Here is a 21,575-nt window from a genome sequence, read left to right as displayed (position 1 = left end):
TTTTTATTACAGTATAACGCCTCTTCCTCTGCTACAAATACTGCTGCTTTTAGTATTTCCTAATTCCTACTTGAAATCAGGTAAGATAAAAAAACTGTTCAAGTTGGTCTTTGATAAAGGTAAGTATAACATGGATGTTAAAACTGAAGAAATGTGCTTTACTGAAAGATCAATTGCAATCCAGTTGGTAGTACTTAACTAACTACAAATAAGTGGTTTGTAGTACTCATACAAACCTGCTTACGTGAACTCAAAATACATTATTATTTCACTCAGGAGTACATTATCCTTCTATTCTTCAGAGTGCGAAACGCGAAAAAACTATAATCACTTTTATCACTTCTGCGCATCAGGTTAAAAGAGGAGGACTAGATAGAAGTCTGAATGCATATCAGCACAGATGCGCTGGTAGATCCAAAAGTTATTCGGGTTGTGTAAGAACCTGCCCCTCTTGTAATATAACTTCATACACTTGAATTGAAATTAACAATTTAAAGAAAAAAATCTGGTGAGCTCTATAACATGCTCATGGTCCTTTGTAAGCAGGGCTTGGCACTGATCAGGACAGCTTTTGTTTTAGTTAAGTGACTACATTTCTTCTGCAAAAAAGTAAAAAAGAATATAGTGAAATGTGGGTTCATTTTTCACAAATCCTATTTCTACTATGAATGTATTTCTATTACCAGGGAATTTTCAGATGTTCCAAATTCACAATAATCTTTACAAGCTATGTTTATTAATGTTACGTGTTTTTCCAGTATCATCATCAGTGTGAATCAGTTCAAATAACAATTATACTTACTTTTTTTCGCTTTTATTCCTGGGGATCCACATTCTCCTCTTTCACCCTTTATAAGAAATCAAAAGGTTAACAGTTAAACAAGATGTTTTGATTACACTATATGAATTAAAGACTGTGCAAGCAGTTCAGCAGCACAAGAGGTTTAGCAGATTCTGAGGGCCTGAGAGTGGCATCATTAAATATGGTCTGTAGAAGATATGATCTGCCCTACTCAAGAGAAACACATTTTCTCCCTGAGAATGCCTACCAAATTTACAACCTATATCATAAGAGGATAACACGTTTAATATCTAAAAAGTTTTGCTTATTTTTCCACCTCTCTGCGCTGCCTCTCTATATTCTGATTTCGTATGTTTGACGTCTGAGATTTCTCTAAATGACAATTGTGCAATTGTATGAATGGAATGAAGAAAGGGAATTACTAATGTGCTCCACTGATGAAAAAGCATGTGTTCCACATAAGAAAAGTAAACATCTGAGTCTACTTTTCCTATTTCCATGAAATGTTTCAATGAAATGAATGTTCCCATGAAATGAATGTCAATAAAATCGACAAAAGCACTTTTCTAATGAATACAAACATTCAGAGAAGCACTGCTTTTATTAACAATGTTAAGAGGTAAGTGTCTAAACCAAGCAAATTCAAAATGGGATAGTCTGTTTCTGTTCTGGCTATGACATTCCAGCTTGCTGAAATAAATTGCAGTTCTAGACTCTTGAAAGTTGTTGTATTATATTCTTTTTTGGCTTCTTGGAGCGACTATCTAGAGATTTTATTTTTTTTTTTATCAAGCATTAGCCCTTACAGGTTATAATTAGCTTAAAAGTAAACTTCCTTGCTGTAAGTTTTTTGAAAGATAATGATTGCCGTGTCTATTTGTAGTGTTTGCAGTAAACGATTTCATATTTTTCTACTGAATCTCTTGTTCAATCCTCAACTTTCTTTTTCCTTCCAGAAGCTTTATTTCTGGTATTTGACATTATTCTTTTTCTATTTAGATTACGTTTTCTGATATTTTTTTAAAATTTATTTTTAATTCCAACAATCCATTCTACAAGAATCTACGTAAATGATGAATTTACTTGTAGGGATTGCATTAGGAGATCTCATATCAAAAACAGGAGATAGGCTCTTCTTTCCATTCTGTTACATACACTGTCAGCAAGTGACAATCTATTTTCAGACTACTTCTTTTCAATAAAAATCTTACCTTTTCTCCCTTGTAGCCAGGAGCTCCCTATTCAAAGATTAAACAAAAAAGGGGGAAAAATCATAAAAAATAAAGCAAAGGCATAACATACTGCTAACTTAACTAGGAAAAGAACCCACAAACCAGTATCCAGTAAAGAATTATGTTTCAGAAATTCAGCTATTCACAACAAGATAATATTTCTCTAGAATCATTTAACATATAATTCCCTGCAAATTTAGATGTATACTTTTTCCTTTATAGCTGTAAATACACCACTTAGTTTGCCAGCCTCTTAGCAGATATATGCTAACACTTAAAGGGGACTTTTAAATTGAATTGATCTATGTTAACCTTTCTACTGTGAATCAACAAGAATTCAGGCTGAGAAAGATCAGATCTCAGAAGCCACTGGAGGACTATCTACATGTTTTAGTGATGACATTTTCAATTCTATCTTCGGGATAAATCTAACGCAAGGTGATACAAAATCACGTAGCTTCAAAAGTTCCTTTTGTCAGTGGCATCCCATCTCTATATGTAAGCACATGGTTAGGCTGTTTCTGTCAGTATAGATGCTTCCCTAAATCAGAAGTTAGTTCAGGTTCTCTGAATAATTGAATAAAGTAGGTGTGTGAAAAAACAAAAAATTGCAGCTCAGCGGAACTAAACTGTGAATCAGGGTCTGGAAGATAATCTGAAAAGACCAAATACAAGCTAGATCTGTAGTAGTCACATACCTCTTTATTTGTTTCACCATGTTCTCCTTTTTGAGCATTGCCCTGTTGGAAGCAAAGGAATACGAGTGAAATATGTATTCTCTTTATCACTATTACGCTAAAACAAAAAAAAAAACTTTTAAGGAGCTAAAGTAGCTTTTTGTTTATGAACTCACACAGTTCTTCCTCCCACAATCAGGGACACATGATTCCTGAACATTAACATAGAAAACTCATCAGCTGTTATTAGATGACTGAAATCCTAAGTCATCAGAGCAAACCCCCCTGCTCCAGAGATTTGTATACTGTTAAAAAGTTCTGTGGAACTTCAGAGAGCCTTCAGCTAGGTTCAGAGACCTCTGCTGTCAGTGAAAAACTAGGATGATAGGCAGTGTTAACTTGGTACCAGTTAAATTTGAAATTTTTCTCTCTCACTTCTAAAGCAGTTCACTATAAACATCTCACAGCAAAAGTCAATTTTTTACATCATATTTTAACATACTTTGATATATTCACTTCTATGGTTTGCATAAAACCAGACAGAAATTTTTTTGATTTTTCTAAATTTTCTTTACCTTGTTTCCTTTTGGTCCTGGCTCACCTTTTTCCCCTCTGCCCTGAAACAAAGCAGGAAAATGTTAATACTATTATGAGGATAAAATTCTCCAGTTTCTCTAAGACTGCATCTTTAGGGACAGGCAAAAATAGTTCTGAAATAAGCTTAGGTGGAAACCCACACCAGGTATGGCGTGTATGACAATACTTTCACAGCTAAAAAAAAAGTCTGGCATTGTAAGGCTTCTGTGATTTTTTAAAAATTAATATTCAATGATAATTACATTTTCTACAGAGCATTTGAAAATCTAGCCAGGAAGGTGTAAGAGAAAACACATGCGGTTCCTCCTCCTCACTTTTCAGTCACCTATCTGATTATCTCAGCATAAAAAAAACACCTGTCCACAGAACAGCTTAGTGTCACTATTCTGCAGCCCCAAAATAAAAAATTATTACACCATTATTCCTGTTTGGAGAATCATGAAGGTGGGAAATTGGAAGCTCAGTGTATGTGTGTATATATAAAAAATACATATATAATAGGTTACATCTAGCCATTTTGGATAAAGTAACTTAAAATCCTTGGATCTTACATTTTAAATGGAAACAGGGATTTTAGTTCCAGATGCACATTATCCAGAGTCAAGGGGCTGGATGGTAGGCCTTACTGTCATAACCTGCTACACATATGGTTGACCAGTTGCCTAGTGTCTAGGGAGAAAGGCAAAAACCTCTCTATGTACTTAAGTTGTCTCTGGGGAACTAGTAAAGATACCAAAAGGATCAGAGAGGTCACACACTGTCTGAACTCCCACTTCTCTCTTCTTTACCAGAGCCAAAAACCAGTCATGTGTTGAAGTGTCACAAAATAAATGAGCTGGAGGCAGAGTTTCAGAACTTTCCTCAGATATGCCATCACCCACAATCTTCTGAATCTTTCTCTCTTAGAATCATAGAATCATAGAATAGTTAGGGTTGGAAAGGACCTTAAGATCATCTAGTTCCAACACCCCTGCCATGGGCAGGGACACCTCACACTAAACCATGTCACCCAAGGCTTCATCCAACCTGGCCTTGAACACTGCCAGGGATGGAGCATTCACAACCTCCCTGGGCAACCCATTCCAGTGCCTCACCACCCTCACAGTAAAGAACTTCTTCCTTATATCCAATCTAAACTTCCCCTGTTTAAGTTTTAACCCGTTACCCCTTGGCTATCACTACAGTCTCTAATGAAGAGTCCCTCCCCAGCATCCCTATAGCTCCCTTCAGATACTGGAAGGCTGCTTTTACACAAACGGAAACTGCTGGTGTAAGTAAACCTGTATCTAATGGACCTTTCTTCCCCATTGAAGGATTCAAGAATAGCTTTTTGATTTGGGCTTCAAAATAATGTACTTATTTACACATAGTGTTCTATTACTCAATAATATATTTCAAAGATAGCATACGATCATGGATAGATCTTTTTTTTCTGAGCTCTTGTAACAGTGGCCTTTCACAGTGAATCACTATGATAAATAGCTTCTTTTTGCAATACATGCACAGCAATGTCTTACTTTTTACAGACATAGTAACCGATTTAAATACTATGCAACATTGATGTCAATGATTAAAATTCAAACTCTGGAAGCTTTTCAAATGAATGCATACTTACAGGATCACCTTTGTCTCCTTTTGCTCCCTTTTCACACTCACAGTTCTTCTGCATACACTACAAGGTGAATAGAAACATGAAAGAGAATATTTTTCAAATGTATTACTTCCAGTTTTAAAACAAAGCCTCTATTTTTTCCTAGCCACAACTAGACAACATAAAAGTGGAATAGCAATAAATAAATTATCTTCTTTTATATATATATTTGTTTTATAATCAACATTACACTTCTGTATAGCCCAGTCAAAATCAGTTGCTTGATTTATTTATAACAAAACCAAACAAATCTGTTACTACTGCAACTACAAAGGTTTAAGGTTGCATATACATAGTATATAGTAGCATGAAGCCATACATTATTTTTGGACCATACTGAGGTTGCTATTGGTTTCTAGTGAGATGACTAATAAACTTGCATGTGCTGTTCTAGTCCTGTTCCACTCTGCTAGGAAGAGTTCCTTATGTCTTACTGTTGATACTTCTCGCTAATGAACAGAAGTTGTAGGAAGTCAAGGAAGAGGGCCAAGAGACCTGCGTGGCTAAATAGGGAATTGCTGGGTATGCTCAAGTGGAAGAGGAGAGTTTACAGGTCATGGAAGGAGGGGCTGGCCACTTGGGAGGAATATAAGGCTGCTGCTAGAGGATGTAGGAAGGCAGCTAGGAGGACTAAGGCATCCTTAGAATTAAACCTGGCGAGAAGGGTCAAGGACAGCAAAAAGAGCTTTTTCAAATACATGGCAGATAAAACTAACACCAGAGGCAATGTAGGCCCACTGATGAACGGGATGGGTGCCCTGGTGACGGAAGATACAGAGATGGCAGAGTTACTGAATGCCTTCTTTGTCTCTGTCTACTCTGCTGCAGGCAGTCCTGAAGAGCCCTGTACCCTTGAGACCTTAGATGAAGTCAGGTCGACGGAGCGGTTTGCCTTAGTCGATGAGGAATGTGTTAGAGATCAGTTGAGCAATCTGGACATCCATAAATCCATGGGTCCAGATGGGATGCACCCGCGGGTGCTGAGGGAACTGGCGGAAGTCATTGCCAGACCACTCTCCATCATCTTTAGCAAGTCTTGGGAAACGGGAGAGGTGCCTGAGGACTGGAGGAAAGCAAATGTCACTCCAGTCTTCAAAAAGGGCAAGAAGGAGGACCCGGGTAACTATAGACCGGTCAGCCTCACCTCCATCCCTGGGAAAGTGATGGAACACCTTATCCTTGGTACCATCTTAAGGCATATCAAGGATAAGAGGGTTATGAGGGGCAGTCAACATGGCTTCACCAGGGGGAAATCATGCTTGACCAATCTCTTAGCCTTTTATGAGGAAATAACACGGTGGATGGATGATGGCAGAGCCGTGGATGTGGTCTACCTTGACTTCAGCAAAGCATTTGACACAGTCTCCCACAGCATCCTCACAGCTAAATTGAGGACGTGTGGACTGGATGATCAGGTAGTGAGGTGGACTGCGAACTGGCTGAAGGAGAGAAGCCAGAGAGTTGTAGTCTATGGGGCTGAGTCTAGTTGGAGGCCTGTAACTAGTGGAGTGCCTCAAGGGTCAGTACTGGGAACAGTATTATTTAATATATTCATCAACGATTTAGATGAGGGAATTGAGTGTACTATCAGCAAGTTTGCTGATGACACTAAGCTGGGAGGAGTGGCTGACACGCCAGAAGGCTGTGCTGCCATCCAGCGAGACCTGGACAGGCTGGAGAGTTGGGCAGGGAATAACTTGATGAAATATAACAAGGGAAAGTGTAGAGTCCTGCATCTGGGCAGGAACAACCCCAGGTTCCAGTATAGGTTGGGGAACGACCTGTTAGAGAGCAGTGTAGGGGAGAGGGACCTGGGGGTCCTAGTGGACGACAGGATGACCATGAGCCAACACTGTGCCCTTGTGGCTAAGAAGGCCAATGGCATCCTGGGGTGTATTAGAAGGGCGGTGGTTAGTAGGTCGAGAGAGGTCCTCCTTCCCCTCTACTCTGCCCTGGTGAGACCCCATCTGGAATATTGTGACCAGTTCTGGGCCCCTCAGTTCAAGAAGGACAGGGAGCTGCTGGAGAGAGTCCAGCGCAGGGCAACAAAGATGATTAAGGGAGTGGAGCATCTCCCTTATGAGGAAAGACTGAGGGAGCTGGGTCTCTATAGTTTGGAGACTGAGGGGTGACCTTATAAGTGTCTATAAATATATAAAGGGGGAGTGTCACGAGGATGGAGCCAGGCTCTACTCGGTGGCAAACAATGATAGGACAAGGGGTAATGGGTACAAACTGGAACACAAGAGGTTCCACTTAAACTTAAGAAGAAACTTCTTCTCAGTGAGGGTGACGGAACACTGGAACAGGCTGCCCAGGGAGGTTGTGGAGTCTCCTTCCCTGGAGACATTCAAAACCCACCTGGACACATTCCTGTGTAACATTATCTAGGTGTTCCTGCTCTGGCAGGGGGATTGGACTAGATGATCTTTTGAGGTCCCTTCCAATCTCTAGCATACTGTGATACTGTGATTTCTCAGACGAAGAGACAAAAAAAATGGATGAAAGTTAAAATAAAAGCAACCATGGTTGAAACTGTACTCAGGGAAGGAAGGTTGATTTCTCCCGGAGTGTTGTTGTATTATAGAAGCAGACATCAGGAGATCTAATATGAATAACAGTAACTGAAACACAAAACTCAAAAAAACTACCTGCTTCTGAAGAAAGGCTTCTTGATAAAAAAGGAAAAATATTACTTTCATAAAGATTTAATTTAACAGAGTACTAATTTCCAAGGTTAATGGTAAAGAATGTGAATACCTTCATCCCTTCTTCACAGTGGTAAGAACCAGTCCATGGAACCACTCATATGAAAAAGGGCTCTCCAGCAGGAATATGGGGCTACTTCATGTATCCCATAACGATCAGGAAACAAATGAGATGTAATGAGACAGCTATATAGGCATACTAAGGAGCAATGCTAACAAGGGGCATATGAAAAGACTTCCTAATGAAAGGTCTTACTAGGGAAGGCCCGACTAACATAATGTAGCAGAAGGACTTCGTGATTTTATCAGCCTTATGATAAAAGGAACAAGTTACTTCTGAAGCATTATCATATGTTCAGAGACACACTCTGTGTGCTGGAAAATACCCTTTCCCTCCAACAGTGATCAATGCAGCTGAGCTATTATTGCCCAAGCATACAGCTCCTTGGAGACTGGCTGGGAGGAGAAGCTCCCTCTGTCCTGACTCCTGATGTAGCAGAGACATCCTGCCTCCTCTTGTAAGCGGCTCTACCCTGCATCTAGATCCTTTATAGTCCATTATTGCTGTTTAGTTGGCCAAAATGTAAATGAATATAGGCAGGCACTTAGCCAGGGCTGAGTAGGAGCAATTTGATTAAAGTGACAGTGTCAGTCTGGGAGCACAAGTGTTTTCCCATTTTAAAGAACTGATCTTTTACATTTAAAAACTCAGTCAATCTGCATCTTTACCCATCTCCTTGCCAGACACACCTCTTCAGCTTGTCCATGTTAAAGCTCCAGCACTGTCTAGATCAGAGATGTGGGATTAATACATTATAATTTGTAAGCTAGAACTGAATTCTGACCCTATGGAAGACAACCTAAAAAAATCACTGCTATGTGATTAAGCACTGAAGCGTTTCAGTTGCAGATTAAAAATTAGAAATGATTTGGCCATTTCAAAACCACATTTTAAAAAGATAGTTTTGACTGAAGCAGATTTTTTTGGCAGAGGTCAAATCTGTCAGCAAAAATGTAGGATTGAAAATGTGCAAACAGTTGTTTATTAATGATCCAACAGTACTGAATAGCTTTAAAAAAAATCTGCCTAAATGCCATGTAAGCTGCACTTTCCTCAAGATAGATTTTCTAGACTTAAGATCACCTTGGTAGCTTATCTCTGGGACACTACTTTTAGACATATGCACCAAAAATAGATTCAGTAACTAATTCTATAGGACAATAACGCTGCCTATTCATTGCTTTTTGGTGTTTGTAAACTCAAAGACTGTGGGTGTTCTTTTTGTTCCAGCACCTGATAGAAGTTCCACAGCAAAATTAATACCTCTCATTACATAGAAGACACTTTCAGTACAGCAAGTGGCAGGCAAAACTTATGAATTGTCTTACCACAAAAATATGAAAGTTGAGGCTTTGCGTTCTCTGTAAGTAATTTCTCCTTTTTCAGTTTTGTAGGAAGAGTGCATCTGAAAGTTGCAAAGGCAAAGAATAAAGAATTTCTAAACTTTCATTTTGGTATTGCAAATTTAGTAAGTTTATTTAGTAGAAATAGAGTGAACACCCTGCTTATCAATTGCCATTGGTAAGTCCTTCTTGAAGGCAATCAACTTTCCAAAAAAATGCTAAACCACATATGTTTATCCTGCACCAAGCATAGCTCTTACATGGCATGCCCTTTGGAAAACTATCAGAGCACAATATGGTAGAGTGTAAATACTTGCTCTCAGAGAATTGCTGGTCTCCTGATCAAGAAATTTCATTAACAAAGTTGATAGTTCACTATGATCCAGATTTAATTATGGGGAAAACAGAAAAACAGAAAAAAAAAAGAATACCTATAAATCATAAGATTAACATTACTGTTGTTTTATACACTAAATGAAAAATGGAAAATATTAAAGTCATTTAGATATTCCACAAGGCAACAAGAAGGGCTTCTATAAGTACATAAGTAGCTAACACTGGCCTTCTGGGATTAAAATCCACTGAACTACACTTGCAGCACCCTACACCCAGACAAAACCAAATCTATTAAAATTAACAGGGGATGTTTTCCCTGTGGCAAGCTAACAAGGTGGGGAAAACTTTTTTCCCCTCCTGCAGAATCCTGAGTGCCTTTTTCCTAACCTACATGAATTTCATGCAGTCAGTCTTTGGGTTTTTTGGCTACTTTCTATTGGAGTTAAAATAAAGATGCTAATTTTTTGTGCCTTCAAGAAAAAACAGGAGCCATATAGTGAATGCAGCATTTGGCGGCGTTTACCACCACCAATCCCTGTCACGTACACACATGGCAAAGAGAGGCCAGCCCTTACCTAAGTTTCCTCCATCAAGTGATCAATCCAGGTGAACTCATGACCTTAGCAATCAGAGATGAAGGCTACAAACCAGATGCACCATTTGCTAACTCTTATCAAATCAATGAGAAAAGGCATGGGTGGCTGGTAAGGGTGGTGGGAGCAGTGAGGACAGGGAAGAGGAATGAAGGCAAGAAACTTAAGTAATGTGGGAAGGGAACAGAAGTACTGCAAAAGAGGACTCCAAGCACTGGAGGAGTACCTGGGTGCACTGCAATAAATAGAAATATTAGGAAATCTGAGGTTGCTGTTGTATGGGACTCAAAAACCCCAGTGCTAGTTTCATTGTTTATCAAGCAGCTTGCTGTATTGGAAGGCACGTTTCATAAATCTGGATGCAAATGTTATGTTATTTTTGAAGGAAGTTAAAACAGTTACGAGCAACTAAGGAAAGAAGCACTCCACCAAGGAGAGCAACGTTCTAGAATTCAGATCATCTTCAAATTCTGCAGTATGAAAAACTACAAAGAAAAAGAAGGAATTAATTGAATTTCACTAATCAAAGACTCTTTTTTTTTTTTTTTTTAATTTTTGGTACAGTTATGGACCCTGATAGCAATGTCGTTTAATGTCCTATAGGATAATAGGGTTTCTCCTAAATCAAATAATTATTGCAATGTATAATCTCCCTTGACAAAAATGCTGAAGCGAAGTGTGGTGTTTCATGAATCACTGCTACTATAAAATGGTGTAGATAATCGCACTTTCCTGTCTCTTTTCAGTTCCCTTGTATAAAACTGTACAGAAACCATACTTATTTTGCTTTTCATTTGGTGTTTAAATACCAGCAATGGAATATGCTAACTAGGAGCTTTTAATACAGGAGATGATAATACAGGGATGTTTTAGCTATTGCTGAGCAGTGCTTCCACAGAATCAAGGCCTTTTCTGCTCCTCACCACACTAGCAAGCAGGCTGGGGGTGCACACAGCCAGGACAGCTGACCCAAACTGACCAGAGGGATGTTCCATACCATATGATGTCATGCTCAGCAATAAAATTAGGGGGAAGCTTGGGAATCTTGGTTGGGATGCTGCTGCTCAGGGACTGGCTGGGCATCGGTGGTGAGCAATTGCTCTATTTGCATCACTTATTTTTCTTGGTCTCGCTTTGTTGTTTTCCTTTTCATTACCATAATATTTTAATTATTAAACTGTTCTTATCTCAACCCATGAGTTTTCTCACTTTTACCAATTCTCTGCCCATATCCTGCTGGTGCAGGAAGTGAGTGAAGGCTACTTGGTGCTTAGTGGCCAGCTGGGGTTAAACCATGCCAGGTTGCATGTGAGAGCTGTACATCTGCCATATGATTGTACATTGTACCACTCGCACACAGAATTGTCAGTTTGTGCACATTCTGTTAATATGAGAGGAACATGCTGCTACCAGAAAAACATCACACATGTCACCACTCCTAACGCTCTTTCCGCAGTGGAACCAAAGAAATATTAGCTGTCCCAGCTGCTGCAGCCTGCTCCTGAAAGGTGTCCCGATGTAGAAACTTCTACGTTATCTTCTGTCAGATGATGGATGAGGATGCGTCACCTCCACTGAGGTTAACTGTCTTCATTAAATAAATGTTGACTTTGTCATACAGACACTAAAGGATTTCAATGGAATTAATCTTTTATGTTAAATATCTAGTAATGCTATATATAAATGATAATTACTGGCAGCATGCAGCATCTCTTGGATCAGCCACAGTAGTGATAAGTAAGGACTGAATTAATAACAAATCAGTCACATGGATCACTCATAGTGTTTACATACTTATCCTAAATAAAGGCTTGTAAACAGCCTGTCTATCCATCCTGGAACTGATCATCAGCTGTAGAAGAATGCTTCTTCTAGCAGTTGTCAAAGTTTATCTGCACTATGCACCAAAGCAAAATTGAGTGAATGGTATCCAGCTGTGTTCAAAGATTTCTTCTTTGTTTTGGACCTTGAAACGTGATTATCTGGCAGAGACCAGAAAATGTTAACATTTATGGTTTTTAGATGTAACAATTTGACTGGTCAAATGCACACAAAACTTGGTAGTTCTCAGAAACATGCAGTATTCAAACAGCAATGGATTTAAGTTTGGTTGTCTTTCTTTGGCTAGAAAATCTGTAGATCTGTTACATGTTATATGTAATTGGTCTCTGGAAACAGCCTAAGCTCTTCTTCACTACTTACTGTGTAGGATCTCGACAGTTCTGCTACAGGACTGTAGATTTACAATTCAGAGCTTTATTTTTTCCTCTAGTCTTGCCAGTATACAGTTTCATAACTTTATATTTACTTAGAAATCAAATCTGATGGAAGTAATGCCTCCAGATTTACAGAACTGTTTCTTACACTACTAATACTTCCTGCGAAGCTGTTGAGTACAGCAGTGTTTCAATGGCTGCACTCAACCACATGCTCTTAACCACATGCTCAGTGCATCCAGCTCCCAGGACTACTGAATCTGTCTAAACGAGCTCATTACATGACCATACTAATGCTCTGGTCTGCAACACAGTTTTATCTGTAAAGCTCATGTTGCTGTTGAATTTTGAGTTAAAAAGCCTTTAGTTTCTGCTTTCACATTAAGTCATCTCTTCTATTGGAAAAAAAAAATAATGTATCAGCCTTCTTTCCTGGTACAATACCTATCCTCCTTGAATCCTTCCCACTGGTCTCATTATTACAACTTGAAAATACTAAAGAAGAAATAAACAGAAGCAGAGAGAGCTGACAAAGATAACAGATAACTTCTGTACGAAGACAGATAAAGCAAATTATTATTCTGTAGCTTGGAAAGCCACAACCAAATGCAAATGTGGTACAGATCTATAAAACTATGGGAAAAGGTGAGTATTCTATCGTACATGAATGTCTTACGCCAAAGGACTTACACTGTGGATCAGTTTGGTTGATGATGTTAACCAAAATTGCCTTCCCAAATTTACATTTCCCCCTCTCCCAAGTATGCTTTTCTCTTGATAAGAATGACAACAGTCACTATAAAGAACGGTAGACTTTTTTCTGGCTAGGAGACATAGCTAATTGATGCAATTTGAAGTATTTTTAACAGTTTAAGAAAACACTGCTCCTAGTACTAGACATATACTAATTCAGTGCCATTGTTATTCACACACTCTGTAGGTAAAGCCATGATTATATGTCCTTTGAAAATCAGATTGTAATAAACATATCAAAATGATCCTTTAGTTGCTGAATGCAGTTTATATAAGATATAAAGATATTTCTCCTATCTAAATCCTGCCCTCTGGTGTATCTACGTGATAATGCATAACGGTAGTATTTCATACTGGGTAACTCATTCAGCATTTAATCAGGATACAGCCAGTAAATGAGGCTACTGTCTGGCCAAAACATTTGTCCCCTTGTAGAAAGAGGCAGAAGCTAAAGACAAAGATATTAAAAGACTAAGACACAATGCTTCAAGGAGGGAGGATATCTCCTGGAAGAAACAGGTTCACTCCTTAGTTCCTGTCTGATCCTGAGAAACAAAAATACTCATTTCACACGTTCCTCTCTCAGATACCCAGATTGGAAGTGCCAGAACCTGACACATGGATCTCCTAAGCACTACAAAGTCAATGAAAGCTGAAAGTCATCAGTAAATGTATCAGCAAAGCACAGGTCAAGGTTATCAGATAATTCAAATTAGTTTTGCTGTGTCACTTAGGAACATAAATAATGCTGCCCTTAGAAGTGTTCCACATTATTACTTATAAGTGCATGAAAACACAGCAAGGATTACAACAGTAACTGTTCCAAATCAGACTTAATTTAATCCCTGACATGCTGGCTCCTAAAATTCCACAATCCCCAGGCTCACACCCTTGTCTCTAAACAAAAAAAACACCACCCCAAACAAACCTTAAATTTAGAATAACTTTTGTAAAATGCTTGACTTCACTGACAGCTTAAAGAAAAGATGACCAAAGTTTTTTATGTGTGGTGATCACATTGCCTGTTGTGTAGCCACTTTGTGGCAACAAAATATTACCAGTTTGAAAAAGTATTTTGATCAGGCTCAGCAATGAGGAACCTGGTTAGAACACAGCATATTTCACCTTCAAATCCTTTAAAGAACCCTCATAAAGCTTCTGCACTTCAATTTATTTTTTTAAGCGCCTGGTTACAATAAGGCTGCTTATTGTAAGACATGATACAGTTCAAGGGGATTTCTCTAACTGAAGAGTTGCCTTTTCTTTCACGAGTTTCTCTAAAAGAACAGGAGCTCTAAATGCATAAAAAAGCTTGTCCTCAGTCACATATAATACACATAAAATCATGGGATTTGTTCACACCTTGGGATACCTCTGGTCCAGGATTCTGTATACGCAAAAAGATAATGTAGGAGAGTAATTTCAAACTTTCATAGATTAGATTTTCAATTAATAAAATAAAATTACTACCTTCTGAAGGAAACAAATGAGTCTGTGAAAGTCTTGCTGTCTTTATTTCAATTCCCCTTGCTCACATTTCTATGCATCTCAGTGGATAACTAGGACAGCACCAACAACTGATACTAATGGAACAAGTGAAGTTGAGAGGTTCTTGCACTCTTATCCAACCCTATGTTGTGTCATAGGACGCTCTGCTGTCTAAAAACAGCCACCTTCCTTATTCAAAAAGCTTCTTCTTTGGAATGCTACAGTCAATGAATGTTAAAGGTGAAAGACCTGGTGGGCCAATTGGACCCACTGGACCCTCAGAACACTTTTCACCCTGAAAATACAATGGCATTTGAATACACTAACTTGCATTAGGATTTTATTATGAAATCATACAAAATTAAGTGATAATCACAACATATAGAAGGAGTGAAATTATGACCTGTCCAATGAAAAGAATTTTCAGTACAAATACTAAAACCTAGGGGAAATAGTCTTGTAACCTGTACCTACAACTTTTGCAGCCACACTGCTGAATCTGTATAATTTGGCATATTTTTAAGAGGACACACATTTTTCAAAGACAGAAGTTCGAACCACAGCTTCAGTCTCTATGTGGAATTAATGCTTTCTCCTACCTAAAATCAGATAAACCAATATTATTGGGTATGCATTACAGCATGGAGAACTACAGCAGCACATCCGAAACAGTCTGCTAGGCTCTATCAAGCAACAACTTTTGCAAGTTTAAGTAATCATAGAAACACAGAATTACCAGAAGTAATGTGTCTGACAGCAATGTTAGACTACATATTTTTTCTTTTTTCTGTAAAAGGAAGAGCAGCGGTAGACTTACATAACTAAACAAGAAATTGCCATGTCTTTAAAATGTCAGTGTTTACATTGTGTTGCAACATGCAAAACTCCAATAGTATTTAGGTGTTATGGTTCCATATTCCTGAAAGGATTTTTCCAGTTTGGCTAGTCCTCTTTGGCCAGGCATGACACAAATAGAAAAAATCTCAGAGACAGAGATACACTAAAATAAAAGCCAGCCTTCCAGTAATCAAACATGGAAAAGCATAAAAAAGTCATACAGAAAAAAAGTTTTCCAATTATATTAAAAAAATACCCCATTAATTAACCTTGGCTGTTAGTTAACATGACCTGACATGAATTGACCTGCCACGAATTGACCTGCCACGAATTTTAAGAGATTTTTAAAGAAAAGAAGCTTGAAATAGTTTCCATTGTACAAAGTCCCTACAGGATTAAAAATTCTTAAAGAACTCACAGACTTGTACATAAAGCCAACTTGGAATAATCGGCAGTCAGAGTTAAGTTACAAAACCAGTAAATCCATAAGGAGAAATTGCTGAAAATAGTTTGAGATGCAACTGCATGAAACCATTCCTCACAGATGATATTAGAATTAAACAGATCTTTTTAAGGAATATAAAAGCAACTGCTCAGATGCATAAGCAATGCCTAAGAGGACAGAAAATGTATGTTTAAAAGACACTTGCCAAAAGTGAAGCTGAATTCCATACTTAATGATTTTTTTATGGGTAAATTTATATAGCCATATCAATTACATGGAGTAGAAAAATATAAAAAGCAGCTATTATGCAATAGTGATGAAGAGATTCACAGTCATCTAAGTACAAAGTCAAAGCTAAACAAATATTCTGCATTATTTATAAATAAAGATATTACTACTGGACAAAGGTGTAAATGTACAGCTACAGGAAACCTAAAAGTGGACCAGTGTGGAAAACAGAAACAAAGATCCAAGAGCTCAGAAAGCTCATAAACCTCTGAGAAATTCACAGCACCACTCATAAAATACTTTTCCAGCAATTTGAGATCAACACAGGAAATATCATTTCTGGGTATGGTAGAATGATCAGTTATAAAACCTGTATGTCCCAACAGTTCATGTGATCTAGTAACTGACACAGTGGTCTCTGAGAAGGTGAAATTCTTTTGCATTCTTAAACATTGACTAGCTCTTGTGTTTCCATTAATCTTACTTGGTACCTCTCATTAAAGTAACAGCATTTAGTGGTTAAAAATGCAAATTTTCATTTTTTAATTTCTCTGAATCTTTCTGGCAGTAGAGAAAGAAAAAGCACAGAAAATTTGTCTTCTGTATTTCATGTACCATCATCAGGATGCAAGAAATGAGTAAGATGTCAGATTATCTAAACTGCTGATTCCACAATGCCTAAAGAATTTCCTTTTAAAATCAAAGTTAGATTGTGTCACTATCATAAGTATTAACCAAAGCCATGTCCCATAATTTCATATGGAAAAATGTTAGGAATACACAAATTGAAGTTCATCTTTGTTATAAAAACAGCTACCAAGTGTTTATTGGAAACATACAAAAAAGTCACTACGTCTTACTTCGATTGTAGCAGAGGAAGTAGAATATTGAAAAATCAAACAGATAAGAATAAAAATACAGGCTGCCAATTTTGCCTTGATAAATAATATAGACTACTGTATTTGGTTAAAATTTTCCATACATTTTGGACTACTCTATTTATCAAAATAATTGCTGAGTCCCTAAAGATTACTATTATTACGGAAAAAAATGCTGGTTTTATGAGGAAAAATGCATTTAAAACGGGAGGAATATAGAATGACGTCTAAGCCAACTACTTGTGGTACTATTAGACCACATTTGTGCCTTAAATTAATAATCCTGTGAATATATAACACATGAAATGTTGTTTCTTGGATAAGCCAAATTCTCCAGTATGTTTAGAGACACAAAAAACAGCCAACAAACATTAACACAAATGATGGCAAAGGCTAGTCTATCCATGTGTTTTTAAACTAAAGGCACCAAATACAGGGGGATTACTGGAAAGACAGAAAACCAGTGGTTTATGTTTTCTTCAAAAGGTTTTGCAAAGCTATATAAATGTTGGAAAGTCCATTATGTACTGTAATTCAAAAATTAAAGTAGGGACATATTTAATAAGGAAGCTGAAGAGTATATGTTCCTTTGATTTCTGAGAAAAGAAAGAAATATGAGAGGTAGCTAAGTAACTAAGACCCTGACTAACAGTGCCAAAGCACATGTTAAAAACATGACATTTAAGTATTTCCCAACCAACTATCAGCCTTTTATCTGAAGAAATCAGAAGGATGCTCTTCAGCGAGAACCCGAAGTTTTCCAATTCAGCTTCTACTTTCTATTTCAGACAAATTTAAGAACAGTTAATAACAAGTAAAAGAGAAAAGGTAAAAGTACACATCTAAATGGCTTGCAGAAAAGCAGGATCTGAAATCCTAATCACAAAGGACCAAGGAAATATCTTTTTTTTTTTTTTTCCAGGTAATTTATAAACAAGAAGAAAACTTGGTTACTGTGAGTGTGATCAAATACTGAAACTGGTTGCCCAGACAGGAGGTGGAGTTTCCATTCTCAGAGATACTCAGATGCAACTGGGCAAGATCCTGAGCAGCCTGCTCTAGCTGACCCTACCTTGTGCAGAGGCATTGGACTAGCTAATCTCCAGAGATGCCTCCTAAATTTAGACATTCTGTGATACCAGGCCACTGAGAAACTAACCTGTTTCAGAAATTTCACTCAAAATACAAAAGAGTTTTTGTAAGAGTACCTTACTCCCATTGCAAGTCCTCATCAGCCATTTGGGCTCTGTCACTGACTTACTAATGTATATCTAGTTCACCTACTTTTCAAGCATGGTGTAAAAAACATCATTTCTGATCTTCCATGAGTTACATTAAAATGCTTACCGTCCCTTCCTCTGTTAAAGACACAACAGGTCTGACAGCAGGACAAACCATGCAAAAGTACACCACTGCACAGAAGCAAATGCTATAATGAAAAAATAAAGCAAGACGAATTTTTGTCTTCTGAAATCAAAATCGAAGACCTAGCCATACAGGTGTGAAAACAAGAACCCAGAAATAGCCATGCTCCAATTCGGATGTCTCCCTGCAAAAAAAGGTTTGAGATCAGTTAATTTGCTTGCAAGAAGAGAAAAACAGAAGTACATGGCTTAGGGTAGGCACACTTACCTGTTTAATACATGGGTTTAGGGCTGACCAGTAATTGAAACTCTTGCCAGCTATTTTAACAGCTTTTCAATCCTAATAAGTTAATACCTAAGAGACATATAAAAAACACCAACATATTATGTAAAAGTCTCTTACAACTCAGAAAAAGTGTTCCAAATAACCACTCTTTTATGAGGCATTTATTGGTCTTTATGGAATTATGAAATTTACTAAAATGTAATTGCTTATGAATATATAAAAATAAACTATTTATTAAAAGGTATATTAATTTACTCATTTTTATAAATTCATTGGGGGATGAACTAGATGACATTTACTGGTCCCTTCCAAACTAAACTATTCATTGCTGCTGAGATAAGTACCTCCAGAGGGGAGCCCTGAATCCCAGAGCGACAGGGAATACAGCGTCAAGAAGCCTGAGTTCTGAGAAGCGAAAACCACCGAGTGAGCCTCAAGCCCTCACCAGGCCTTGATCGGGAGCCGGCACTCCACTGAGGTGAGCAGTGACTGCCAGGGTTGTCGTGAATGGGGCGACAACTGATTGGCAACTAGTCACCAGTTTTAAAAACCCTCAGCTAAGCATCACGTAAGGGTACTGTATAGAGGGCAGAGATTGAGAGATTGGACACAATTCCCCCAGCACATTTATCCAAACACCTGAAACGCAGCACGACCGCTGGTCTCTCTCCCATAGGCTGATTTCTTGGGTGGCCTGGAGTGAGGGGGGAAAGGGACAGTCACCGAGTTTCTCATTGGAGATGTTGGTGCAGGCTGCAGAGGCCTGGGGTGCATCATGCACAGTATGACCTGCCACTTAGAAGAGGTGACTCTCCAGCTGCAATCAGCGCTGGGGCAGGCTCACAGTGAGTCCTGGGTGCAGTTCTGGGCTCCACCAGTTAAGAAGCACATGAAGCTCCTTGAACGCATCCATAGGACAGCAACAGCCGGTGGCATGGTTGGAAGGCATGTCCTGTGAGGAGCGGCTGAGGACACCGCATCTGTCTAGTTTAGAGAAAAGGAGGCTGAGGGGTGACCTCATTGCTCTCGACAGCTTTTCCCAAGTAGGGGAAATGGAGAGGGCGCTGCTGATCTCTTCTCGCCGGGATCCATCGATAGGATGCGTGCGAATGGTGCAGAGCTGCCTGGGGAGGTTTAGACTAGACACTAGGAAGCATTTCTTTACCTAGAGGGTGGCCAGAAACTTCAAGAGACTTCCTAGAGAGGTGACCAATGCCTTATGCCCATCAGTGTTTTGGACGCATTTGGATAACAACACCCTTAATAACATGCTTAAACTATTGGCCAGCCCCGACGTGGTTGAGCAGTTGGACTTATGATCACTGTAGGTCTCTTCCAACTTCCGTCTTTTTTTTCCCTACTTCCTTCTTTCCCTATCAGTACCTGCTGAGGAAATACTGGATGACCTTTCTTCCCAGTCCTGCGCCAGCGGAAGCGATTGAATGGGTAATCATGTCCCACCACAGGCACTGGCTCTGTCACTTTGCGGGAAGGAGGCCTGTGCCTTCTGAGGGGGGTGAGAGATGTCGATTGTCTCTGGGTAATTTGAGCATCAGAACAGAGTTGCAAAAACCATGTGTGAACTGGTTTTTGAAACTCTTCTGTGTTCATCTCGTTCATTTGGGTTTCACAGGGTAGCAAAAGAGCACATCTCTGACAGCAGTGAGGCTCAAAGATCAAGCCCTCAGCCTGAAGCAGGATGTGCTCCTGAACTCGATGGTTGCAGATCTTTTGTAGTGGGCAATACCTGCTCATTTCCTTGTGATTTCCCCCCCATTCCCGTTCCCAGCCCTCCCCCAAATATTAGTTTTTAAAATTGCCTGAGTTGTTTCTTTTGGAGAAACAGAACCAAACACGAGAGCCTGAGAAAAACCACACTCCATCAGGAGTCCATCTGGCCCAATACTTTCTGTCCAGTGGTACCCCATACAGGTCTAAAGGAGAGTGTATGTGGGGTGCAGGCCTACTGCTGTTGGGGTCCAGAGGCTGTTTATAGGCCTTAGTGCTTGGGATCTGCCCCCTTTGGGACCTGCACTGCAGATGGCCCCTCAGACTTAAGTCAGAGCTTGTTGTGAAGAACTATATGCATAACATATCATAGCTGTTCTGTTCCATTACATTCCATTCTCTTTTGTTCCATTCCATCCCATCCCTTTCCATTCCATTCCATCCCATTCCATTCCTGGCACTCAGGATGAGTGGTAAAATGATGTGACCACTATTTACCTGAAATCAAAAGGGGTTTTCAGCACTTAAAACTCTTTCAAAGACAGAAATCAGACACAAATCAGGTTACAGGTGGAAAGGGTATTTAATTTATTTATAAATATATTTTAATCAGTTTAGTTGAGTTAATTTTATTCTAGTCTAGATGATATTTTCTTGTTCTAAATCTCCCAGAGCTGATGCTCACAAGCATTAACCCGATGCCCATGCGTAGCCAGCAGCAGGCTGACGCATCCTTCAGTCTAGCTGGAAAAAACCTCCCTTGCAGCCTGACAAAGAAGCAAAGCTGGGACAGGAGCGGTGCCGTGGTGGGGCAAGAGCAGTGTGAGAAAGAACCCAGCCACAATGGGCCGGGGAAGACCTGACAACAGGGGGTGCTCAATGCAACAGAGAGAAGCAGCAAGTCCCGGGGCCACGCTGGGGCCACCCTGGGAGCACAGAAGGCTTCCTCCCCCCTGGATGCAGGGCACGAGGGCCACCTGCATGGAGCACAAGCAGCTGCCTTTGGGCTACCAATAACCCAAAGGATCCCCATGGAGGGGCTGTGCTCTGCTTCGGAGGAGGCAAAAAACCCCGGGGACCCTTGCTAGTCCACCTGGGGGCAAAAAAGCCTTCCCCCCATAGCTGCAGGACATGAGGGACCACCTTCGTGGTGCATGAGCACCAGGCGATAACAGAGCACCAGGACCAGAGGAGCCCTGACAAGTGGTCTTGCTCAGTGCTCAGAGGAAGGCAAAAAACCCCCAGGGACTCATGCCAGTTGGCCCCAGGGGAAAATTCCTTCCTGACCCCAGTGCTGGCAATTGGCTTCTCCCTGAGCACATGAGCAAGACCTGCTCCGGGTCCACGGGCTG

The 21,575-nt window shown here is 39.4% G+C and overlaps 1 protein-coding gene across 1 annotated transcript in view; it reads right to left on the bottom strand.

Moving 5' to 3' along the window:
• Positions 1-20,106, bottom strand: part of COL28A1 (collagen type XXVIII alpha 1 chain) — a 69,542-nt gene extending 49,436 nt beyond the window's left edge. Inside the window, 6 exon segments of the mRNA XM_057432634.1 lie at positions 803-848; positions 2,014-2,040; positions 2,733-2,774; positions 3,287-3,328; positions 4,924-4,980; positions 19,879-20,106. Of these exon segments, the coding sequence (XP_057288617.1) occupies positions 803-848; positions 2,014-2,040; positions 2,733-2,774; positions 3,287-3,328; positions 4,924-4,980; positions 19,879-20,106 (442 nt within the window).
• Between the last annotated feature and the right edge of the window lie 1,469 nt (positions 20,107-21,575).

The sequence above is a fragment of the Pezoporus wallicus genome, unplaced genomic scaffold (assembly GCF_028554395.1).
Source record: "Pezoporus wallicus isolate ANWC-B61680 ecotype Strahan unplaced genomic scaffold, APGP_CSIRO_Pwel_v1 scaffold_2584, whole genome shotgun sequence".
NCBI lineage: Eukaryota > Metazoa > Chordata > Aves > Psittaciformes > Psittacidae > Pezoporus > Pezoporus wallicus.
This window is presented reverse-complemented; position numbering and strand designations above follow the sequence as displayed.